At 38.6% G+C, this 23,526-nt stretch overlaps 1 protein-coding gene across 1 annotated transcript; it reads right to left on the bottom strand.

Moving 5' to 3' along the window:
- Positions 1 to 3,203: 3,203 nt before the first annotated feature.
- AGR2 (anterior gradient 2, protein disulphide isomerase family member) lies at positions 3,204 to 13,084 on the bottom strand. The gene is made up of 8 exons (XM_081343259.1): positions 13,047 to 13,084; positions 9,841 to 9,993; positions 9,435 to 9,498; positions 8,590 to 8,642; positions 7,056 to 7,129; positions 6,377 to 6,440; positions 5,966 to 6,049; positions 3,204 to 4,090 (listed from the first exon to the last, which is right to left on the bottom strand). Exons 2-8 carry the CDS (start codon positions 9,983 to 9,985, stop codon positions 4,041 to 4,043), a joined length of 534 nt encoding a protein of 177 aa, XP_081199385.1. The 5' UTR covers positions 9,986 to 9,993; positions 13,047 to 13,084; the 3' UTR covers positions 3,204 to 4,040.
- Positions 13,085 to 23,526: the final 10,442 nt, after the last annotated feature.

Raw genomic sequence — 23,526 nt, 5'->3', positions numbered from 1 at the left:
AATGAAAAAAATTACTAATTACATGTATATATAAGTCCCATTAAATATAAACACATTAAAACATAATAATTAAATGTACATAAACAGTACAATCCAACTGAGGCTTCTAAGAACCCATCTGGAAAAACAGAATAGAATACTTTATTTGGCCAAGTATGATTAGACATACAAAGAATCTGTCTCTGATGCAGAAGCTTTCAGTGTACATACAAAGCAACAGAATCACCACCACCACCACTATCATTATTATTATTAACCTCCTCGTCATCATCCAATAAGGAAGTGGTAAAGAAGATAATAAGGATAATAATAATACAACCATACTACATGGCTAAACATACATAAACATTAGGCAGTATTGTGAGAAATAGGTGTTCAGCAGAAGCTCGAGGGGAAAAAAAGCTGACTCTGTCTAGTTGTTTAGCATGCAATGTCCTATGGTGGCATCCGAAGTGGGGAGGGCTGAAATAGTTTATGTCCAGGAGGTAAAGGATCTGTGGAGATTTTCTCAGTCATCCTTTTGATTCTTGCAACATATAGATCACCTAGGGAAGGTAGATTGGTTGCAATTATTCTTTCTGCAGTCTTAACTATTTGTTGGAGTCTATACCTGTCCGATTTGATTGTTGTACTTGCAAAGAAGTACAAGTGACACACTAAATAATTCCTCTGTAAAACTGTATCAACAGCTCCTGAGCAGTTTGAATATCCTGAGTTGAGACGGAAGAATATTCTTTGTGGTGCCTTTTTAATGATGGATCTAATGTGTCCATTTTAAGGAGAAATTCTAGAACCCCAAAACTTGAAGGAGTCTACTGCTGATACTATGCTGTTGAATATATTAAGAGGTCGTAGAATAGGAGGGCTCCTAAAATCCATTCTCATCTCTACAGTTTTAAGCATGTTCAGCTCCAGATTGTTCTGATTCCAGCACTATATGCAGACTCATCACTGACTCGAAACAGGCCCATGGCTATTGTATCATCTGTAAACTTCAGTATTTTAACAAAAGGATTTCTAGAGATGCAGTCATTGGTATAGAAGGAGAAGGAAAAGAAAGAAAGAAAGAGAGAGAGAGAGAGAGAGAATGAATTAAAAAAACACTAACCAAACTTAACACAGCAGGCTCAACTAACAACTAAATGCTTGAGGAAAGAAACAGATTTTAAAGGCCCTACAGAAAGCTAAAAAGGGGTGAGGCTATCAGAATTAGGGAATAGGGAGGGATGCTGTTTCACAGATACAGACATGACAGAGAAGACTGGTCCCCTGGATCCCACTAGATGGCATGGTTTCACAGACTGATTAAGTGCCAACAATTAGATACCAACTGTTGGCAACCATGGATTTTTCCAGGAGGATCTATCCTCAGCTGGCTTTTTCAGGACTTCCACTGGTACACCTACCTTGTTACTGTTTCCTATCACCTTCCACAGCATAATAGACCTCTCCAGAAAGTTAGGCCTTATCATTATGTGTCTAAAGCAGGACATTTTGAATCTGGTAATTTGTGTCTCGAGTAAAAACTCTGGGTTTGTTTCTTAAGTGATCCATTTGTTTATTTTGCTATCATGCTACTCTAAAGTCTTCTTCAATACCGAGATTCAAATGTTTCAATACTATTTCCATCCCTGTACTGTTAGAGCTGGTGGAATCTTCCCTTCAAAAGTTGTGGAAATCTCACTGGAAATTTTTTAAAGAGACTGGACAACAATTTGTCTGAAATGGTATAGGGGTTCATGCTCAAGAGGGGGTTTGACTAGAAGCCTTGGTGGAGCAGTGGGCTAATGCCTCCTTAAGTAACACCAGCTGCCTGCAATTAGTGCAGGTTCGAGTCCCACCAGGCTCAAGGTTGACTCAGCCTTCCATCCTTCCGAGGTAGGTAAAAATGAGGACCCAGATTGTTGGGGGCAATAAACTGACTTTGTAAAAATGCTGCTTGGGGAGCCCCTGAAAGCCCTAATAAGCAGACATATACATAGAATGAAGGCTATTGCTAAGCACATTGATTTGTGCTTCTTAGATTGTAAGCCGCCCTGAGTCTTCGGAGAAGGGTGGGATATAAATGGGATTAAAAAAAAAGACCTCCAAGGTCCCTTCCCACTCTGTTATTCTGTTCTGTTCTATTCTGGCCAGATGAGCAGGACAGCTAGGAAAAGGTGATCCCACAAAATGCCTGACTGTCTTGTCATGTAGGACTTGAAGGTGATGACCCCTATTTGAATCACACCCAGAGGTCTATTGGGAATCAGGGTAGCTTGTGTTTCATTCTCATGTCAGGGTAAATACTCATGGGTTGTTATCCTCTTTTGGAATGGTAGCAGCCTTAGTAACAACTGGCCTACTAGCCTTTCCCATTTGTTTAGAAGCATAAATTTCTGATTTCAACCCAGAAATGGCATGAAAGCTGGCAAAGTTTGAGTCTCCTCTCCACCTATTTGTGTTCCCAATTTTCTTTCAACATATCTGTGAATAAAACCCACAAAGAAGTAGTAGAAATGGTACTGCATTGTTATTTTCCTAGAGAACTAATGGCTGTAATGTTTTTCATGCATCTTCAGCACTCCACAGCCAGTATTCACTAATCATGGTAAATAGTTGCATTGGGAGTCCTGGAAACAGACCTGGGAGGCAAAAGTGTTCCTTCAGTTTATCATATTGTACCATGTAACTCTGAGGCTATATCCATATATCACACTTCACAATACATTAGATCAGACATGTCAAACACAAGGCCCGGGGGCCAGATCAGGCCCGCGAAGTGGTTTCATGTGGCCCGCGAAGCCATCCTAGAAACAGTGAGGGAACGGCCCCCACTGCCTTGGCCCTGGCCCAGAGACCCTCCTTCTGCCAGAGACCCTCAGATCTGTCCCACTCCTGCCCAGGCCCCCATAGGCACCCTTATGCGAACGATGTAGAGCTGGCCACGCCCACCCAGTAGGCCATACACACTCTAGCCATGCCCACCCAGTAGGCCACGCCCACCCAGACCATACCCACCCGGCCCCCTGAGGGTAACCACAATGCTGATGCGGCCCTCAATGAAATTGAGTTTGACACCCCTGCATTAGATTGTTAAATAAACTACTATATTTTATGTGACTTATGCAGCATGCTGAGCTAAAAATATATACGAACCTTTTATGTACATACAAATATTTTTGTCTTCTGTGTTTCTGGCAAGCTATAATTTGACAGTTGACTGACAAATTTCATTTGTGTATTAATTGAAAGGTTGCTATCCTGCCTGGGTCCCATGATTTCAGGAAGGCAATTTCCAATATTAATACTTAAACACATTAGGCTAATATTTAATAGATGACTGTACTTTAGTTACAGGGTTTTGATTATACATTTCAATGTGTAATATAAATAGCAAGTCAACCATTAACTATTTAAAAGATTTTAGGTAAATTGAGACTGAGATACTGAGGCAACGGCTTCACAGATGAATGGAAAATACCTGTTTCACTTCACTTAGCTGTTTAGTTAATTAAATTCATGTGTTTATTCCTCATAATAGAAGTGGTTTGCAAAATGCAGTCAAATCACAATTTTGGTACATTGCATTGATAGATATTGATCTTCAAATTTTTACATATTTTTTTTCTCACCCAGACTGAAGACACCAAGAATTGATCCAAATACACTTTGATATTTATAATTTTATATACTTCATTTTCTGATTTTCATTCTCACCTCTTTCAGATATTTTACCTGGGTATTACTTTTGACTAAGAAACTTACAGATGATTTAAAAATGATAATGTGGGAGATTCTGATTTGGTAACGATGTAATATGGATGTAAAGATGTAATTGTGATTTAGCATACTTTAGTTTTATTTTATAAAAGCAATCAATACTTCATGTCATAACATTACAAGTGAATATAACATAGTTGTAGTATTAAAAGGTAGCATATTAGCAAACCATACACCATGCAGATCCAAAGTACATACTGTCTTCATTTTGGGAAGAAAAATAAGCATATTTGGACTGTCAGGAACAGAAGATCTGAGAGTAGGTCACTTTTCTTTCTTCACAATTCAGTCTTTAGCAGAATCAGAGCTTTCTGCATATTTGAATACACTAGGAATAAATAACTTGGAGTCATTATTTTTTAAGAAACAAAACGTCATATCCTATTAAACAATTTTATAGATACCAGCTTGAATTAAACAAGCTGCAAAAACAAAAACCACACCTTAAATTGATTTAAATAGCATGAGCATTTACAGCATGTTTATTGTAGAAAGTCAGATTCTTAATTTGATTAAATTGGATTGTATTAATTTTGATGAGCTACTTTTGATTTTTTTCAAATACAAATGCTTTATTTAGAAATGATTGGTGACTTGCATAGTAACCTGCATATTGCAGTGGAGTGATATAGAACAGTTCAGAAATTCCCTAAAGTCCAGCACTACTTGTATGGGTATCTTTATTTAATCTTCAGATTCATATCCCACTTTTATTTTGTACAACTCATACACTACTCTTCCTATATTCGCCATTTCAAATGGGTCGGACTAAAAGAGGGGTGAACTGGCCAAAGTTACCCAACCACCTTCTCTGACTAATGGAGGAACACAATGTCTCCATTTCTAATCCAGTCCTTTAACCATTACACCAAGCTGGGGCTTGTTTCTGGTATGGCACAATGGTAGTTCAGAAACTTTATCCAACTCCCAAAAGGGGGAATTGGCACAATGCTTTGTAGTATAGCCCTCAAGACACCACAGAAGGCAGAAGTTGCCTATCACTAGTGCCAGCCAATATTCATATCATACAGAGTCATAATTAAATGTGCAACATGGCTAAATTCTCCGGATGAAAACTTTAGACTGGTTTTCACTTATAACCATTGGTCCACTTCTATGAATTATCATCTTCCTTGACTGGCAAACATTTTTAAGTCAGCGAAGTTTTCACTGTTCTGCTTTGGATCAATATGGTCATGGAACAATATTGGAAGTGAACACCACACTATATGCTGTAACATAGTGTGTGACTGAATCATGTAGATATGGATGAGCTAAAGTAAGTTAAAAATAAGTTCTAAAGTTAGCAAATATATGAATTTTTATAACATCTTTTCAAATAAATACTTATAAACCATGTTTTCAGAACTTCTACATGCTTTTAAAATGTCCCAATAACTTTTATACCGTAATAACAAACTGTTTTGTAAAATCAGTAAGCATTAAGTACCAGGGGTGAACAACTTTGGAACTTTCTTCTCAGGGTTCAAGGCCAGTAGAAGGAAGGGACTTAACAGATTGCACAAAAAAAACCTACCTGCTTCTAAGGCCATAGGTGGTTCATGTCTGCTACTTAGAGAGAAAGGGCAGAGGCCAATTGCTTGTGATAATGTAGCTGTGTCATCCTACATATGAAAACCACTTTGGCCTAAAGTGGCTTAAAGTGAAGATAATGAAGTTCAAATCTGATTGGGGAATTCTGGGAGTTGACGTCCACAAATCTTCAAGTTGCCAAGGTTGACAAACACCTATCTAGTGGTTAAGGAGCTGGGCTTGGAGAGGGGGGGAACACCAGTTGTAGTCCTGCCTTACACCCAAAAGCCAGCTAGGTGATTTTACATCTATCTCTCAGTCTGTGAAGAAGGGAACAACAAATTATCTTCTTAAAATCTTGCCAAGAATGGGCTTTTTTATGTAGTTGCCAGGAGTCAATAATGATTGTAAGGCCAATACTGATTTTATGCACAGATTCTGCACATATATTAACTCCAAAGGTAATTATTACTGATTAAGGTTGTACACCTTACTAGTTTTTTCTTGTCTGCAACACATAAAATGAAATGATGTCAAATTAATGGATTTTATTTTGGTGATAGAATTCTAATGATGTATTCCAATATTTGCTTATAGCATACTGTAAGTCAAATGGATTTTTCTTTGCTAAATCTGCTGAAAGCTGGGATATGAAACAGGAATTACTTACACAGTAGAATATCTTGAGGCTCATAAGCATAGAGACGGTTGGAATATCTTCCAGTAATATCTGCTCTAATAGTCAGTGTAGGATCTAGAGACAAGGTAAGATGCAACAGTCTATAAAACTAGCCATTCATATTTTTCCTACCATCAACATCTGAAGTACAGATTCCTAATTAGACGTATATTATGAATTAGTGTATACTGAGGAGTATGATGTCAAAACACTCAGATGATACCAGGTAGGGAAAAGACTTTGCAAATAACGTCACCTGAATGTGATTCTGCTATCTAGTTTTTCCACATTCATACTGAATAGTGAACAAAATTTGTTAGCATAATAAATATTTGTTGAGACTATTTTTATTAGCTCAATACCAGTTTTTCAAGTAAATATTTTCAACTTCTAAAGACTCACCTACAAACATAATTCTGGGTACATATTGACCATCTGGTGCAAGATGTTTATCTGTAGTTTCATACTAGAATTAGAAAAAAAGATATTGATATTCCTATCTATCATTTAAGCTGCAGTCTCTCATCTCTTTCTCATGCCAACAAAAAACCCCAACAATTATCCTCAATATAGTTAGAGATTTGGGAGAGAAAGACTAGGTGCAACTATTGCAATGTTGCATAAGATTCACAGTTAGAATTTTAATCTCAAGATATTCAAGAGTTTAGATCAACTTGATGCTGTGAATAAATCTCCATATTCTTCAACCAACTTCATCTGCCATAATCCTCCAGCCAATATAATTTATATAGCAACTGGAGAAAGTTGAGACTTTCCCATCATGTTTTGTTCATAATATTTTTACTATAGGTATTCATGCAAGCAACAATATTACTGAAACTACATATTGTGAATTACTATAAGATTATCATTTATTAATATACTTTTATGAACTGAATTCCTTACTCAGAAAATCAAGGCAACCTATGTGCTTGTAAATTTTACTAAAGTAATAGCTTCCATTTTCTCAAATTATTTGCAGGTCATTTTCATTTTGGTGAAATGCCTTGTGTAAAATAGATTAACATACCATTAGATAAATATCCAGATATAATAATTCAAACATCATCTGAAAACTTACAATAAGATTGATAAGAATAAAGCTTCCTGCCAATTTCTGTATATCTTTGTTTTCAGCAAATGCCTTCTTCAGCGCTAAAACAGAATAATTATAAAAGCTATTTTTTTAAAAAATAGAACAAATGTCATATATCTGTTGATAGTACAAATCAAACCAAACCTGTAAATTATAATAATGACTGGTATATCTCATTGTAAAATGAAACAGTAATACTATACAGGAAAACCTCTCTCTACATGGGGCTGCCCTTGAAGACCACTCGGAGGCTCCAACTGGTACAGAATGCAGCCTCGAGAGTTGTATTGGGAGTTTCCCGATACTCCCAAGTTACACCTCTGCTCCGCGAGCTGCATTGGCTTCCAGTTGTCTTCCGGGTGAGATTCAAGGTGTTGGTAATGACCTACAAAGCCCTACATGGCATGGGTCCGGAATACCTTAGGGAGCACCTGCGGCCAGCGTCAACTTCCCTCCGCCCAGTACGCTCCCACAGAGAGGGCCTGCTCAGGGTGCCACCGGTCAAAGAATGTCGACTGGTGGCCCCCAGGGGGAGGGCGTTCTCTGTGGGCGCGCCGGACTTATGGAACCATCTTCCGGTTGAGCTCCGGATGGCGCCTGACCTCCACTCCTTCCGGCGCGATCTAAAGACTTACCTCTTCGAACAAGCTGGCCTGGCCTGATGGGATGGGGTTGGGTTTTATTAATGTGTTTTAACATATTTTTAATGTGTTTTAACTTATTGTAAGAGTTGTGGGCATTTTGTTTAATCTCTTTTAATTTTTGTATTTTGTCTTTCAACATGTACTGCCCTGTTCACCGCCCTGAGTCCTTCGGGAGAAGGGCGGTATACAAATAAAAATAATAATAATAATAATAATAATAATAATAATAATAATAATAATAATAATAATAATAACAACAACAACAACAACAACAACAACAACAATAATAATAATAATAATAATAATAATAATAATAATAATAATAATAATAATAATAATAATAATAATAATAATTTTGTATAATAGTTTAGGCATCAGGCTAGAAATTGGAAGACTGCGAGTTCTAGGCCTGCATTAGGCACAAAGCCAGCTGGGTCACCTTAGGCCAGTCACTCATTCTCAGCCCTAGGAAATAGGCAATGGCAAACCACTTCTGAAATCTTGCAAAGAAAACTGCAGGGACTAGTCCAGTCAAAAAGTGACTCAAAATCACACACGTAGGATACTATAGAAATAAAGCATGAAAAATTATTTTAAGAAAAAATACTTAGAACTATCACAATAATTGTCTTTGGATTCTAAAACTTGGATTTCTTTTCTTTTTTATATATGAACAGGATTAATATTGTTCTTTACAAATCATAGCACTTCATTTCTAATTATGATTATGGCTACTACAAAACCTTGTATTCAAATTAATTTAATAACTAAGTTAAAACAGGCTGCTTTTCCAGGTCATTAAAAAAAACCTTCTGATGGAAGGAAGGAGCTTTCCTAGTTCGGATGAACATTTCATTTGTTAGAAACAACAGTACCTTGACTATGAGGGCACTCTTCTAAGTGGTGAATGATCATTATAGGCTTATTGCTGTGAAAGAAAAAGAGATCCATAATAGAATTTCAGTTACCTAAATTTTCCAAACTAAGCACATCCCATTGTATTGCCCTACAATTTCCCTCAGTGCGGTTGGCATAGCCAATGGATTATGTTGATTGGGGGAGATGAAAATTAGAATGTATCTGGAAGGGATCTCAGGTCTGTGCTTAATTTTTAATCAAACATCGTGCTGAAACACGTTTTTTCCTAAATTTCTTCTCCTGCAAAAGATGTTTCTGCATTTCTATCTTATTCCCAGAGTGCTTTAGAATTTCTTTAGCATTTCTTTTGTGGTTTTGTGAGATGACTTTACTGTTCAAAGAAGTGGCAAGTTCTATAGTGCTATTTAATCACTTCTGTCTATAACTGTGAAGTCTGTTTCCTGTTTCTTTGCAAGCCATAGAAGCTCCAAATTCCAAGAGGAATTTCCTCATCACGTAATTTTTTTGGATTTAACTGAAATGTGGAAACTCCAGAAAGCTGAAGACTGGTGTAATGGTGATTTTATTGTGGAAGAAAAAAAAAGGTTAAGGCAAGATCATACGGCAACCCATCCCTAAGAATTTCCCTAAATAGTTGTTATCTTTCCGGGTGGGAAAAATGAAAGCAAGTTCTTTTCCATAAGTTTTAAAGACAGTAAATGAAGAAAGAGAGAGTGATACAATGGTAATTCACAGTATCATTGAAATATACTAAAAGAAATATTTTATTAATGTCTCATATTGGAAGTCAAATAATTTTTCATAAAACAATGAAAAGCACTTGCAAAAGGGAACACTTTACCTTGTTTTGGATTTAAAAAGAGCTTCTTCATAAGTCTGAGTCCAGATTAGTTTATCACCCCAGCCTGAAGATAAATGACAAATGGAATTTAGTTTAAATATGTCATTGTTGAAGAAGTCTTAAATATATAACTTCATTCAAATCTGAACAAATATTGTAGTATATCTATCACACAATGCACTTCTTAATCCAAGCATTACCCCATGTTTTAGGGAGCTATTTTTGATAATAAGGATTAACAGCAAGCATTTTTTGAATTCATTTATTAATATGAATTCAGAAGCTGATAAACATAGAATAATTCCAGAAATCACTTTCTAAAAATAAGCAGGCCTGATTAACAACTGAGAAGATGATCAGCATAAAATACACAGCTTTTCATCAAGTTCAGCTACCACGGTTTTACCCCTTGACAGAGTCTGTGGAAGTTTAGGATGGGTCTCTTTGAGTTCTTTGGGGTCTTTTCTTTCATCTTTAGTTGTAGTTTCTTTAGCCAGGGTATTCAAGACAGCAAGAACCAAAATCAGGATGGAGGCTATGTTTTTTTCCATTGTTAAATCTAAGGAGCGGGGGGAAAAAAAACAGTCTTGGAATGCTTGAAAAGCAATGGAACAAAATACCACAAGAAAAAAACATTAGTAGCAAAACATAAGAAAGAAAAGATGCTTTAAATGTCATGCACTGGTGTAGAATTTCTCTATTTAGTGAGGAACTACTTAGGCAAATTTACAACACAAGCCTATATGTGCTTCTTCAGTGCTGAGCACTGTTGAAGTTAATGAATTTCCTCCCAAGTATGTTTTCCTTCCTTCCTTCCTTCCTTCCTTCCTTCCTTCCTTCCTTCCTTCCTTCCTTCCTTCCTTCCTTCCTTCCTTCCTTCCTCTTATGTTGTACCTATTGGGGAATAGGGCTTGAATGCTGAAAAGAGTACTCACAACTAGTGAGTGTTACACTTGAACTACAGATCGGATTCAAACATCAGTCTAAGCTGAGATTCACTCCAAAATTAAGTTTCCTTAACCATTTATTAAATGTTGAGTTCACTAGTTATACTAAGTTAAAAACAAACCTTGCCTTAGTATGATATATACTAAGAGCTGCAAAATATCTGAATAATCTCTTGATAGCAGCTATGAAATACAGGAAAAACTACATATTTACAGTCTAGATAAATGTACTTTGACATTACGGTACCACTTGTAAGCTATGTAGAGGAGCTTATATATACTTTCAACAAGAATGTAAAAGTCGGGTTTTTCAATGTATTTCTACTATAGAATCTGCAATAATATTAATTACAGGAGAAAGTCATGTACAGTGAATGAAAATCCTTTAAAAATTCCTGCATTGAAATAAGCACCGTAAAGGAACAAACTCCTTTCCCAAGAGTAAGGGCAGAGACAGGTTTCAAGGCTTAATTTCTCTCTTGCTTCTTTTTCTCTGAATTTTTCTCTGAATTACTGCTGAATTTACTATTAGTTGATAGTAAAGCAAAACATTATTAAGAATGGAATATTTGATACATGTTATACTAATGAACGCAAAACATTTTATAATATTTATCAGGGAATTTCCTCCATCAATCGCTTGGTGGCTCCCAGGGGGAGAGCGTTCTCTGTGGGCGCGCCTGACCTATGGAACCATTTACCGGTTGAGCTCCGGATGGCTCCCGACCTTCGCTCCTTCCGACGCGATCTAAAAACATATCTATTTAAGCAATCCGGTCTGGTCTGACGGGTTTAATTTTAATTGTGGTTTTAACTTAGCTTCTACATTTGGGCAGTAGGGCTTAATTTATTTTCATTTCTGTATTTGTGCATTTTGACATTTATGTCACTGTTCACCGCCCTGAGTCCTTAGGGAGAAGGGCGGTATACAAATCAAATAAATAAATAAATAAATAAATAAATAAATAAATAAATAAATAAGAATAAACACATTTAAAACCGACTTCACTCTCACGTGCATGCGAGTGTGGCTTTGCATTTTGTGTTTTGATCTAGACCAGTCTTTTCTTAAATGCATTAGATGACAATTCCGCAAGTGACCACCAGCTTTTTGCCATTTGTTCACGGATTAAATCCAACATTTTTACAAAGCCTCACGATGGAAGACTGATTTTTGTTTTCTAGGGTGATCTTATCTAGATTTACCCCAGGCTGTTTTCAGGAAGATTTACTTTATTTTAATCTAATTGCATAATTAGCTAGCTTAAAATATTGATTATTAGAAATAGCACACACGCAAGATGCTGAACGTTGATTCTATAAGAGTTCAGCATCTCTTATCTTTTAGATTGCTAAACAATTTATAAGTCACGGGGAGGTTACATTTCCCTACTCTCTTTGCCAAATTGAGTTCAAGCCTGATACTTTTGAATACTGTAAAAGTTACTAAGGACCATGCCACTTTCGAAATCAGTCTTTAGCATTATTCTCATCAGCATTGCTGCCTTCAGGAACATGGTAACAAAATGCTAATTCTGAGCTTTTGTATTTAGCACATTGGAATGGATATAAACTTAGTGAAGCTCAAAATAAAACTTATGGAAATCAGTGGGTCCCTAGCTAATTATAAATTATCTTATTGATACCAAGAGTATTGTAGTCTAATACTTTGATAGCTGGCTGAAGGATTTTGGGATCTGAAATCTATAAACTGGAATATTGCCTTAGATCTATTGTAGCCATGATTACATCTAAATCCAATTCACTAACTTGTAAGTAGATTTAATTATAATACAGAGGGATTGGCTTCAGATACATTAGGGAGAACAATTATGTTTTTAGGAAACAAAATTGCTATAAATAGTAGATTTTAACTTTGAATAAGCATGCTTTAGATTAAAATTTAATGAGATAACTATAGTATAGTAACATATATATATATCAATAAAATGAAAATGGAGATGATTAGAAGGAGGAATAAAGTAAGGTAAGATGCCAGGATACAGTATCTAATTTTTGAAGCCATAGGAGAATTAAAAGTAGGTGTGTAAATACGTGTGTCTGTCTAAATATCTACGTCTACCTGAGTATGCCATAGTGACATTTTTATAAGGCAGTCCCATTATGCCTAGCCAGCATGATCTATGGTTAGGCTGAATAGATGGTGAGAGTTTAGAGACTGGAAGATTGGGGTTTGATAGTAGTAGCAAGAAAAATATGAATGGAAAGAAAATGGGGAAAAACTCTATAAAGGAAAATCTCCTTTTCCTCCAAACTTTCTAAGAAACATGAAAAGATATAAAATTCCAATTTTGTACAATACAGAAGCTGTTCCCTTTCAAAAACAAGTACAGCCTTAAAAATTATGAAATGGCTTTGCCCTTGTCAAACAGGAAATCAAAGCACAGTAAATGAAAGACTGTTGGCAGGCTAGAAGGAGAAAGCAAATAACTGAAAATAATGTATCTTGGCTGTAAAAATACTTAGTGTACTTGCAAAGGTCTGTTTAAAAATGGATTTTTTTCCTGTCAAAAAGAATGTTAGGATTATCTAAATGTCATCATCTCTGCTCTGCTTGTTACCTCTGCTTATTAATAAATAACCTGACTCACAAGCATAAAATATTTTAACAGGGCCTTGACTACGCAAGCAGCAATAACCTTACCTTTTCTGCCCTCTTGCTTCTTAGAGCAACAGCTCAATTTCAGTGTGAACAAGAAAGGTGTGGAAGCCTATTTATATATCTGGGTGCACCTGATCCCACCCAGGAGGTTGGTATTTGAATCCTGCTGTTCTAAGAAAAACTTAAAAAGCAAAGTAGAAAAGTATTAGCAAAGAATTTTCAAACAATGTTATGCCATTCTGTGCTTTGGTTTATTGAACATTTATTACAGAAAACTAGAATGCTTGAATTTATGTGAGTTGTTCAGGAAATATACTTGGCACCAGACCAAATCTAGTACAGCAAGTGTAAATGGAGACTCCAGTTTGACCAAAGGCTGATTTGTCCATATGTGATTGGAGCAGCCTTTATGCTAAGGCACTGGTCTATAATTTATTTTTTTTAAAAAATGAAGCTGGTTATTTGATTACCTTTTAGGTACAAACCAGAATGGAGATTAATCTCTGTATGTTATTGCTAGGAATAAGATTGTTCCATAACTAGAGAGCCTGTTTAGTGTAGTGATTCAGTACCGGTAACTAGGAACTGTGAAGAAAGCCTGCCTTAGGAATGAAAGCTGACTGGGTTATGTTGGGCTAGCACATTTAGAAATTGTTCTCTCTTATCCTATCTCACAGGGTTGATGTGGAGAAAAGAGGAGGCAAGAGTATTAAGTATGTTATATATTTAAAAAGTGGGATACAAATATAATAATAATTATAATTATTAGTTTCAAAACAGATGTTCTAGATTAAGCAGAATGGTAAAGAATCATTGCATTTTTACTATTACAAGCATGCAAACTATCTATGCAAAAGTTGCTGTGATGTTGTTTGCTTTCATATATTTTGAATACCATTACAAAACAATCACATTGGCATTTCATTACGGCAAATCTCTGCCAAGATTTGTTCCTAGCAAGCTTCTTTGATCATGTTAAGATTGCCACTATTCTTTTGCCATTTTATGTATTTTTCATTTCAAATAATTTGATTAGTGCTTAATCAGCTTTCCCTTTAGCTGTAAATTGGGCTGTGTGTTATAGATTCATGCCCCTCATTAATTGTATAAGGCCTCCAGGGAGGGAGCACATGGTTGGATACATGCAGTGGGGAACATTTCTTTTGTGGGAAAGAGTAAATCTAGCCACTTTGTAGGAGACTGTTGTTCACACCCTTCTCAAGAAGCTACCGTATTACTCTAGGACAGGGTTTTTCAACCTTTTCACCCATTGTACCACTTTTAGGATATGGCAACATCCGAGTACCACCAGTCGCCTAGCAAGGTGTCAAAAACTTGATGACACCCCCCAAAAAAGTGATGAAGTACAGGTAGTCCTCAACTTACAACAGTTCACTTAGTGACTGTTCGAAGTTACAGTGGCACTGAAAAAAGTGCCCGTCAAGCCACAGCCAAGCAAGACAACTGCCTGCCCGCCCAGTGGCACTCTTTCTTCTGTCCAAGGTTTTCATTGTGAGCATTTCTGCTGAGGATTGGCAGTGGGGGTGGGGTGAGGGGGTGTTTGGTTTTTATTTCCCACCTTTCTGCTGGGTGTTTGCAGCAGGTTTTGGTCACTTCACATGACCCTGGGACACTGTGACCGTCATAAATATGAATCAGTTGTCAAGCATCTGAATGTAAATCACAAGACCCTGGGGATTATGCAACATTCCAGCTGATCGGTGCTAGAAGCACCGGGATCAGCACTGAGCTCCAGCTGGAGCTCTGACAGGCCCAAAGAAGTGCTGATCTTGGCACTTCCGCTGAGCCTTGACAGCCCTGCAGCTCCAGCCATCTCTCGCTCAGGCTTGTGTGGTGCTGCCACCGATTCAGCTTCCACTTTTCCAGGATGGTCACTGTTATACAGTATACTGGGCTCATAGTAATACCACGTGGGTTGCTGAAGCAGCTAATGGCTCTCCAGCAACCCAGACTACAAGTCTCCAGCGCTACAATTGGCTATCCCTAGGCAGCAATGGTTGCTTCAAATCTATTGGCTGCTGCTTAGAGGCTAGACTATATATTGTGGCTAGTTGCAGCCATTTGCTCAGTACAGATTCTGCACGAAATAAAATATGAGTTTCCCTGTACTCAGCTACCTCGTCTTCATTCCTGCACCAAAGAACCCGCTATTCAACACTGGCGACGAGGGTGGGATCCTGCTTCACTAAAAAAAAAGTTGAAGTCTACGAGGGGAAGGCACTGCACGCCGGAGGGAAAAGGCATTTTCTACCCCCCTCTCTCAAGATCAGCTAGCAAGCTACACTAGCAACCTCGTGCTCAGTGGACTCATTCCCTGAGCCTGGAAGCAGGATTTGGAAGGAAATGTAGGAACCAGCAAAGGATGAATGCCGAAGGTTGGGAAACTTTGAGAATTCAACGTGAAGCACCCAGAGGAATTGACATCCTATTTGTCTCAGGTGGAGAACTACTTCAGGGCAAATCAGATCGTGGAAGAAGGGCTGAAGGCCGCAACTCTATCTGCATGTGCGGCCCAGCAACCTTTGATTTGGCCAAGAACCTTTTCGCACTGACACCGATTGAAGCGGTCTCCTACTCAGACCTCAAAAAGAAGCTAACCAGACATTTCCAGCCCAAGATGTCTGAAATGGCTTGGCAGTTCAAGTTCTATCAAAGAGTGCAGCAACCCAGGAAATCAGCTGCAGAGTTCATAGCGGGCCTGAGGCAGGCCGCACGCCTTTGCAAATTTTCAAATTTAGAAGAGCGACTACAAGACCAGCTCGTCTGCAGCCTACGGGATAGAACGCTTCAGCAGAGACTCTTTGCTAGACCAAACCTAACGTTTTCTGAGGCACCAGACGAAGTGATGGCTGACGAAGCCGCTGGGGGCGCAGTTCAAGCAGTACAGCCCGCCAAAATGACAAAGTTTGAAGAAACGGTCCACCTTGAGGATGCCAAATGCACTGATGAATCTTCCGAGGAAGAAGAGCCCAAAATCAACAGACTCCAAAAGCAACCCAACACGTGACACCGAAACAGCCAGCAGCAAGAGAATCTCTTACCGAGATGTAAGAGGTGCGGCAGCAACCATTTCCACACCAATTTCAGATTCCAATCAGCCACGTGCGGAGCTTGTGGAAGGACAGGCCACATCACAGTGGTTTGCAGAGCCTGACAGAGATACTGGCCACCCAAACACCTGTCGGAAGAATCGACTAGGAGAGGTAGTGGGGCCCAGGACCCAGTGAGTGTGGGGTTTTTCAGAAGCCGCAGAAGCGTGTGCCGCACCGGGGCTCAACGCCCCCTCAAACCCAAACTTAAGCTCATGATAGAGCTACAAGGAGTTTCATGTAAGATGGAATTGGACTCTGGCTCTGCAGTCTCAATTATTTCTCAAGACACTTTTAACTTTGTGTGTAGGCGCTGTAACAATTGGGCCAAACGAAGACCCTCAGATATAATCCTAACTGATTTTCAATATGCTCATGTTAAATTTAAGGGAGAAGCCAATTTGATGGTAAAATTTAAGGGCTTTTTGGGGCACCTGGATGTAATAGTAGTAGGGGGCCAGAGAATGAATCTCATTGGACTCGACTGGTTTGATGCCTTAGGTATTCAGATTACTGGTATAAACCGGACACAAACTGCAGACCTCACGTCAGTATGTGAGGACTATGCAGATGTTTTTGATTCAGCCCTAGGAACAAACACAGGCCCGCCTCTCTCATTTAAGCTAGATCCCAACATAGTTCCAATCAGGGTTAAGCCTCGCAGGGTCCCCTTTGCCTTAAAACATAAAATTGATTCAGAAATCGATAAGCTTGTAGAACAGGGCATGTTACAGCCTGTTGATGGTGGGGAGTGGGAAACTCCTATAGTCACTCCACTTAAAGCCAATGGGGAAATTCACATTTGCGCTGACTATAAATGCACACTAAATAAAGCCCTCAAGCAACACGCTTACCTGGTCCCAGCGGTCAACCACATTTTAGCCTCCTTGCAAGGGGGTACTATTTTTGCTAAACTTGATTTAGCACAAGCCTATCAGCAATTGCCGGTTGATGAGGCCACAGCTGTGGCTCAGACAATCGTGACTCACAGGGGGGCTTTAAAAGTTAAACGCTTACAGTTTGGAGTCAGTGTTTCACCGGGCATTTTCCAGGGAATCATGGAGCATACACTTAAGGGTATTCAGGGTTTCTGCCCTTATTTTGATGATGTTCTTATTGCAGGGGAATCCCCAGAAGTGTTAGCCAGTAGGCTCAGGGCTGTTTTGCAGAGGCTTCGTGAAGCAGGCCTCAAATTAAAAAAGAGCAAGTGTAGTATTGGGGTTCCTTCAACAGAATTCCTGGGTTTCTGAATTGATGCTAACAGCATTCACCCTGCTGATTCTAAAGTGAAGGGCATTAAAATGGCTCATAGGCCCAAAGCCAAGGGAGAGCTACAAGCATTCTTGGGCCTCCTAAACGTCTATCACAGATTTCTACCTCATAAGGCAGCAATAGCAGAGCCCCTCTACAGGCTTCTAGATAAGAAAGCTCCACGGAAATGGAATAACTTACATGAAAAAAGTTTCCAGTATTTAAAAGCACTATTGTCAGAAACATCCACTGTAACACTACAAAGAGTCTAAACCAGTATGTCTTGCATGTGATGCATCTCCATATGGGGTGGGGGCAGTTTTAAGACACATAGAAAAAAATGGAACATAAGTCCCTATAGCATTTTACTCAAGGACATTGTCCTCTGCTGAGCACAACTATGCTCAGATTGACAAAGAGGCCCTAGCCATTGTTGCTGGAATAAAAAAAATTCATGACTATTTAAATGGCAGGGACTTCATGGTCTTTACAGACCACAAACCTTTGTTGGGACTTTTCACAACAGACAAACAACCCCCCCCCCCCAGCTACTGTCTCCAAGAATGCTGAGATGGTCTATTTTTCTATCTGCATACACTTTTAAATTGATTCACAAACTGGGCAAAGAAATGGGCCATGCTGATGGCCTCAGCAGACTACTACTGCCACTAATAGAACCAGATCCAGCTCCAGCTGCTAGAATACTGTCCATACAGGACATACCTGAATTTCCCCTACATGCAGGGAACATTGCTGCTGAAACTGCCACAGATAAAATACTTATTAGAGTATTGTCATGGGTATACATGGGCTGGTTGGATAAAAGCCTAGGTTCTGAATTTCAGAACTATTTTGTCAGAAGGCATTAGTTATCTGCCCACAAGGGGTGCATATTATGGGGAAACAGAGTCATAATTCCCACTTCCCTAAGAGACGGGGTTTTACAGTCATTACATGAAGGCCATCCAGGCATTGTCAGAATGAAAGCTTTAGCTAGAACCTACCTTTGGTGGCCTGGCCTTGATAAGGACATTGAGGCACAAGTCCATGGTTGTTATACATGCCAGCAATCTAGGCCTGAAATGCCATAGGCTCCAATTCACAGGTGGGAGGAAACACACACTCCATGGTCTAGGATTCACATAGACTACGCTGGGCCCTTTCATGGACAGCTCTTCCTTATAGTAGTGGATAGCCACTCCAAATGGCTGGAAGTAATTCCAGTTCCTAACATGACTACTGCTAGGACCATCCAGATGCTGAGAAAACTCTTTGCCAAACATGGGTTGCCAGATGTCTTAGTTTCAGACAATGGAGCCCAATTCACTGCTGCTGAATTTCAGGCCTTCTTTAGAGCTAATCTCATCAGTCATGCAATGTCTGCGCCTTTTCATCCATCTTCTAATGGTCAAGCTGAACGCATGGTAAGGACAACGAAGGAATCACTCAAATGCATTGTCACAGGTGACTGGTATCACAAATTGGCAGATTTTCTACTCTGCCAGCATTCTTTGCCCTGCACTGCTACAGGCAAAAGTTCTGCAGAACTATGTTGGGGGAGGCGTTTGATCACTAAACTGGACAGGTTGCATCCAGATAGAGTGGCAGCAGAAGCCTCTCGACCAAAACTCCCGAGGGGGCTGCACATGGGTGATTGGGTTTGGGCCAGGAACTATGGTTATGGGAATCTGTGGGTTTCTGGTCAAATTACCAAAGCATCTGGACCCCTGTCTTATGAAGTGGGGTTGGAGGGAGGGCAAGTTGTCAGACGACACATTGATTAGCTCAGGAAACGGTTTCCAGAATGGCCACTAAGTGAGGACTGCATCATTAGTGCCTCCCAAGGTCCTCAAACTTGCGGCCAAGCCAGTCCTCACATGGACTCTCAGGACTTTTCCTTCATAACTGAGATGGAACCAGAGGGAGAAGTGGGGAGTCCTGGAATGCAACATGGATCCCCTGAAGGAGCAAGCCATCTGAACTTCAGCAACCACTGCGCCTACTCTGCTGATCAGTCTGACTCTGGGGTGGGCCAACCTGGAGAGGCCAGCCAGAGAGCATCTAATCCCCCTGATTCAGGAGCACAAAGGGACACAAGTCTACCCAGCCCACTGGGTAAGCTGGCAGACCACAAAGTGATGGGGACTCTGAGACGTTCCTCTAGGACACACAAGCCTCCTTCATATCTTGCTGATTACATTGTAAAATAAAGAGCTATAACATTGTTGTATTGTTATATGCCACTATACTACAGAAACTAGTGCTATGTTGTAACTGTCTAAGTGTGCTATCCTTGAAGCCTATTCATTCAGACATTGTTTAATCTCGTTGTAACCTATTTGGGTTTTTTTTGTTCTATTACTTTTTATTTTAGTGTGTTGTGATAATGAGTCTTGATAATTGCATTGAGACTAACTTGTGTTAATATTGTCTGATCTAAGAGGGGAGGGGTGTTATGTACTGGGCTCATAGTAATACCATGTGGGTTGCTGGAGCAGCTAATGGCTCTCCTGCAACCCAGACTACAAGTCTCTAGCACTACAACTGGCTATCCCTAGGCAGCAATGGTTGCTTCAAACCTATTGGCTGCCACCTAGGGGCTAGACTATATATTGTGGCTAGTTGCAGCCATTTGCTCAGTACAGATTCTGCATGAAATAAAATATGAGTTTCCCTGTACTCAGCTACCTCGTCTTCATTCCTGCGCCAAAGAACCCGCTATTTAACAGTCATGTACCACCTACCAGGTGCTAATGTACCACAGGTGGTACCCGTACCACTGGTTGAAAAGCCCAGAAACACTAGGACAGTGTTTCTCAATATTGGCAACTTGAAGATGTGTGGACTTCAACTCTTACAATTCTTCAGACAGCTGTTGTTTCACTGCTGCTCTATGGAGGCTTGTTGAGAAAATGGTCAGCTTATAGCTCCAAAAGAAGCTGATTATTTGAGCCCCTTTCAATTTGGACTTAGGCCCAATCTAAAAATGTTTCTTCTGGGAATGTGACCAATTAAACAGCAGGAGTAATGGACTTGCTAACCAAATTATTGTATTTGTAATTTAACATGATAAGAAAGCACCAAATTAGATGTTTGGGGAGCCAAGGTTTTTCAGTTGCTTGTTGCACAGGGAATGTTTAGGATCGCAGAAGATTTGCACATAGAATCTATTTAGATGAAGCTACTCTCTACTGGAATCAAGGTAGACTGGAACTGGCATAATGGTTCTGTTCTAAATTTCTCTTCTTTAGTCAGGAATATAAATGTTCATTAATTCCATGTAGCAACTTGTCTTATTCCTGAAATTCAGAATTGAGGTCATTTAAGATATATTAATATAACTTTAACAATTCTAAGTAAAGGTTAACATTAATTTGATCAATATCCCCAAACAATTAAACATTTGTTATATTTACTTTACCTACTCCAGAAATAAAACTTGATGATGTGTACATAATTTCAATAGCAAGTCCTGTTGTGTTTAGTTCTGACGATGCATTATTTTTGCTGTACTATCACTGTATGTCCTAGCCCTAAAAATAAATAATGACACATGCTTTATTAAGTATTAAACCTAGTCATCTTTTTTGAGTTTTGCTAGATAGTTCTCATCATCTGTGATCTATTCTGGATGGAATTTACATTTTGGGTTTGATTTATAATGCTATATGGAACTGGCCAGGATGGCTTTTGGAACAAACCTAGTTATGTTGTCAGGAATAAAAGTAGATTTTATAAACAATGTCAAAACATGTTGAATAAGAAACCCAACATATTCGTACATTAATACTTTTAATCTAAAATCATCTCTAGCTGCTGTTTTCCTAAATAGCAGTCTACATCAATGTTTCTTAACCTTAACAATTTTAAGATATGTGGACTTCGATTCCCATAAATCTCCAGCCAATCAGGAATTTTTGTGCTGACCTGAGATCAAAAATTCCTGTGATATATGAAATTGCCCTAAGTTGTATTTTAATATAGGAATGCATTTTCTTTCAAGACCAACAATTTTTGTAAGGGGGGAATTTAAAATTTCTCAAGATTTGGACCTAGTTGTGAGTTTGCCTTTTGTTCTGAAAATGTGTACTACAGAATTTTAATACATTCCCAACAACTACAACATTTTCTGTTTTCCTCTAGTTATCAGCACAACTTGATTATTCTTCAAAGTTTTCATAATGTGAATTCTGTTATGGGCAGAGTTTTTTGATGGTTTTGAGGCTCAGCTAATCTCAATGTATACATGGTTGTACTTTGACAATAAAGGTTCATTAATTCATTAATGTTCTCCTTATTCTAATTGTTGAAATTATCTGCCTTCATCCATACCCATATTTATATGGACAATGAAACTTCAAGTAGGAAAGCTATATTTAATATATCCTAGAAATAGATATAATTTGATATAATTTCTCTATAAAAAAGTAATGAGATTATATCCTCTAAAGTTACAATTTTGCTACCAGCTATATTAGGACCTTTAAAAAAATGTTGGAAATGTTAGAAAATAGTTATTTGAATAACTCAATATGTTTTTTGATTGATTTGATTCATAGCCTGCTTTTCTGCTCAATTCAGAACATATTCTACTGAATTCTATTCAGGTAATTTCTCAAGACATATAGAAATAACTACAATGATTACAAAGGTAAGGTAAAAATGGTTTCAATAATCATTATTTCAATAACATAAGCACAGCTGCTTATATAAAAACAGATAAAGTAGAACTAAATACACCTCCAGAAGCAGTACATTCCATACTAAATGTGAAACAGGAGTAAATACTCTCTTCTGTAAAATACTCTCTTCTGTGTCAGATTAAAAAAGGCTCTGTTGGGTAAGACATCTTCAAAAGGGGGGAGGAAGTCACTCAGATAGACCAGTATACATATGGGACAAAAATTAATAAAGAAAACATATTATAGAACAAATCTGTTCAGTTAAGAAGGAGCATTAACCTAACTTTTGAATTAAAAAAGAGCTAATCTTAAGGGACGTGGTGGCTCAGTGGGTTAGGACGCTGAGCTTGTCGATCAGAAGGTCGGCAGTTTGGCGGGTTGAATCCCGAGTGCTGCGTAACAGAGTGAGCGCCTGTTACTCATCCCAGCTTCTGCCAACCTAGCAGTTCGAAAGCATGTAAAAATGCAAGTAGAAAAATAGGGACCACTACAGTGGGAAGGTAACAGGGTTCCGTGCGCCTTTGGCATCTACAGTAGTCATGCCGGCCATATGACCACGAAGACGTCCTCAGACAAGCGCTGGCTCTTCGGCTTTGAAACGGAGATGAGCACCGGCCCCTAGAGTCGGAAACAACTAGCATGCATGTGCGGGGGAACCTTTACCTTTACTTTTAATCTTAAAATGAATGACCTTCTAGGTGCTCCAACACTGGAGGTTTTTAAGTAGAGATTAGACAACCATTTGTCTGAAATGGGATATGATTTCTGTTTGAGCAGGGGGCGGGATCTCCAAGGTCCCTTCCAATTCTGTTATTCTTTCTTGCTTTCTTTCCTCTTTATATTTTAGTTTGTAATATTTTCCTCTTCTTAGATAGGGCATAGCTAGAATATGTACACACGGATTTGAATCCAGACTTCAATATACTTTGAATAAACCTGTTGAAATAAAGAAGGCATTAACTTGTTTATAATAAATGTAAGCTCCAATAATTTTAATGGAAGAATTTAAGTATAATGGAGTTTACATGGGAGAAGACAATGGTAAATCCCTCCCATATTTTACCAAGGGAGCCACACTGGCAAATCCTATAAAGTGATGGATCATGTGGTGCTGGATGATGTGTACCTCAGGATCAGATGGCATTTAATACGCTACTGAGAAAGAGCTGAGGATCTTTTAAAATGAAACTATTTTAAAACTTTTTGAATGTATGGTAAATGGTTTTGCCATGCAGAAAAATAAAAACTGAAGGCGCAGAGACAGAATTACACTGGCAGCATAGCAGGCAAAAAGCATGGACATAGGAAAACTCAACATAAGTATGAAATGAATTGGCTAAACACTGACAATTCAGTTATTACTGAATTGAAATGCACTGGGATTGGTCACTTTCAGTCACAAGATCACACTTTTTGCTAATTAGATCACACACACAAAAGTAAAGAAGTAACAATGTTAGTTTTGTATCAGGAAGAGTG

The sequence above is a fragment of the Vipera berus genome, assembly GCF_964194415.1.
Source record: "Vipera berus genome assembly, chromosome: Z".
In the NCBI taxonomy this organism is placed as follows: Eukaryota; Metazoa; Chordata; class Lepidosauria; order Squamata; family Viperidae; genus Vipera; species Vipera berus.
This window is presented reverse-complemented; position numbering and strand designations above follow the sequence as displayed.

Excerpts from the sequence above, each read along its gene's own strand:
- AGR2 (XM_081343259.1), bottom strand. The coding sequence starts at position 9,985 with ATGGAAAAAAACATAGCCTCCATCCTGATTTTGGTTCTTGCTGTCTTG. Across the intron at positions 7,130-8,589 it reads AGAGTGCCCTCATAGTCAAG|CGCTGAAGAAGGCATTTGCT; the intron begins GTACTGTTGTTT and ends ATTCTGTTTTAG. Across the intron at positions 4,091-5,965 it reads GCCTCAAGATATTCTACTGT|TGTATTCAAATATGCAGAAA; the intron begins GTAAGTAATTCC and ends ATTTATTCCTAG.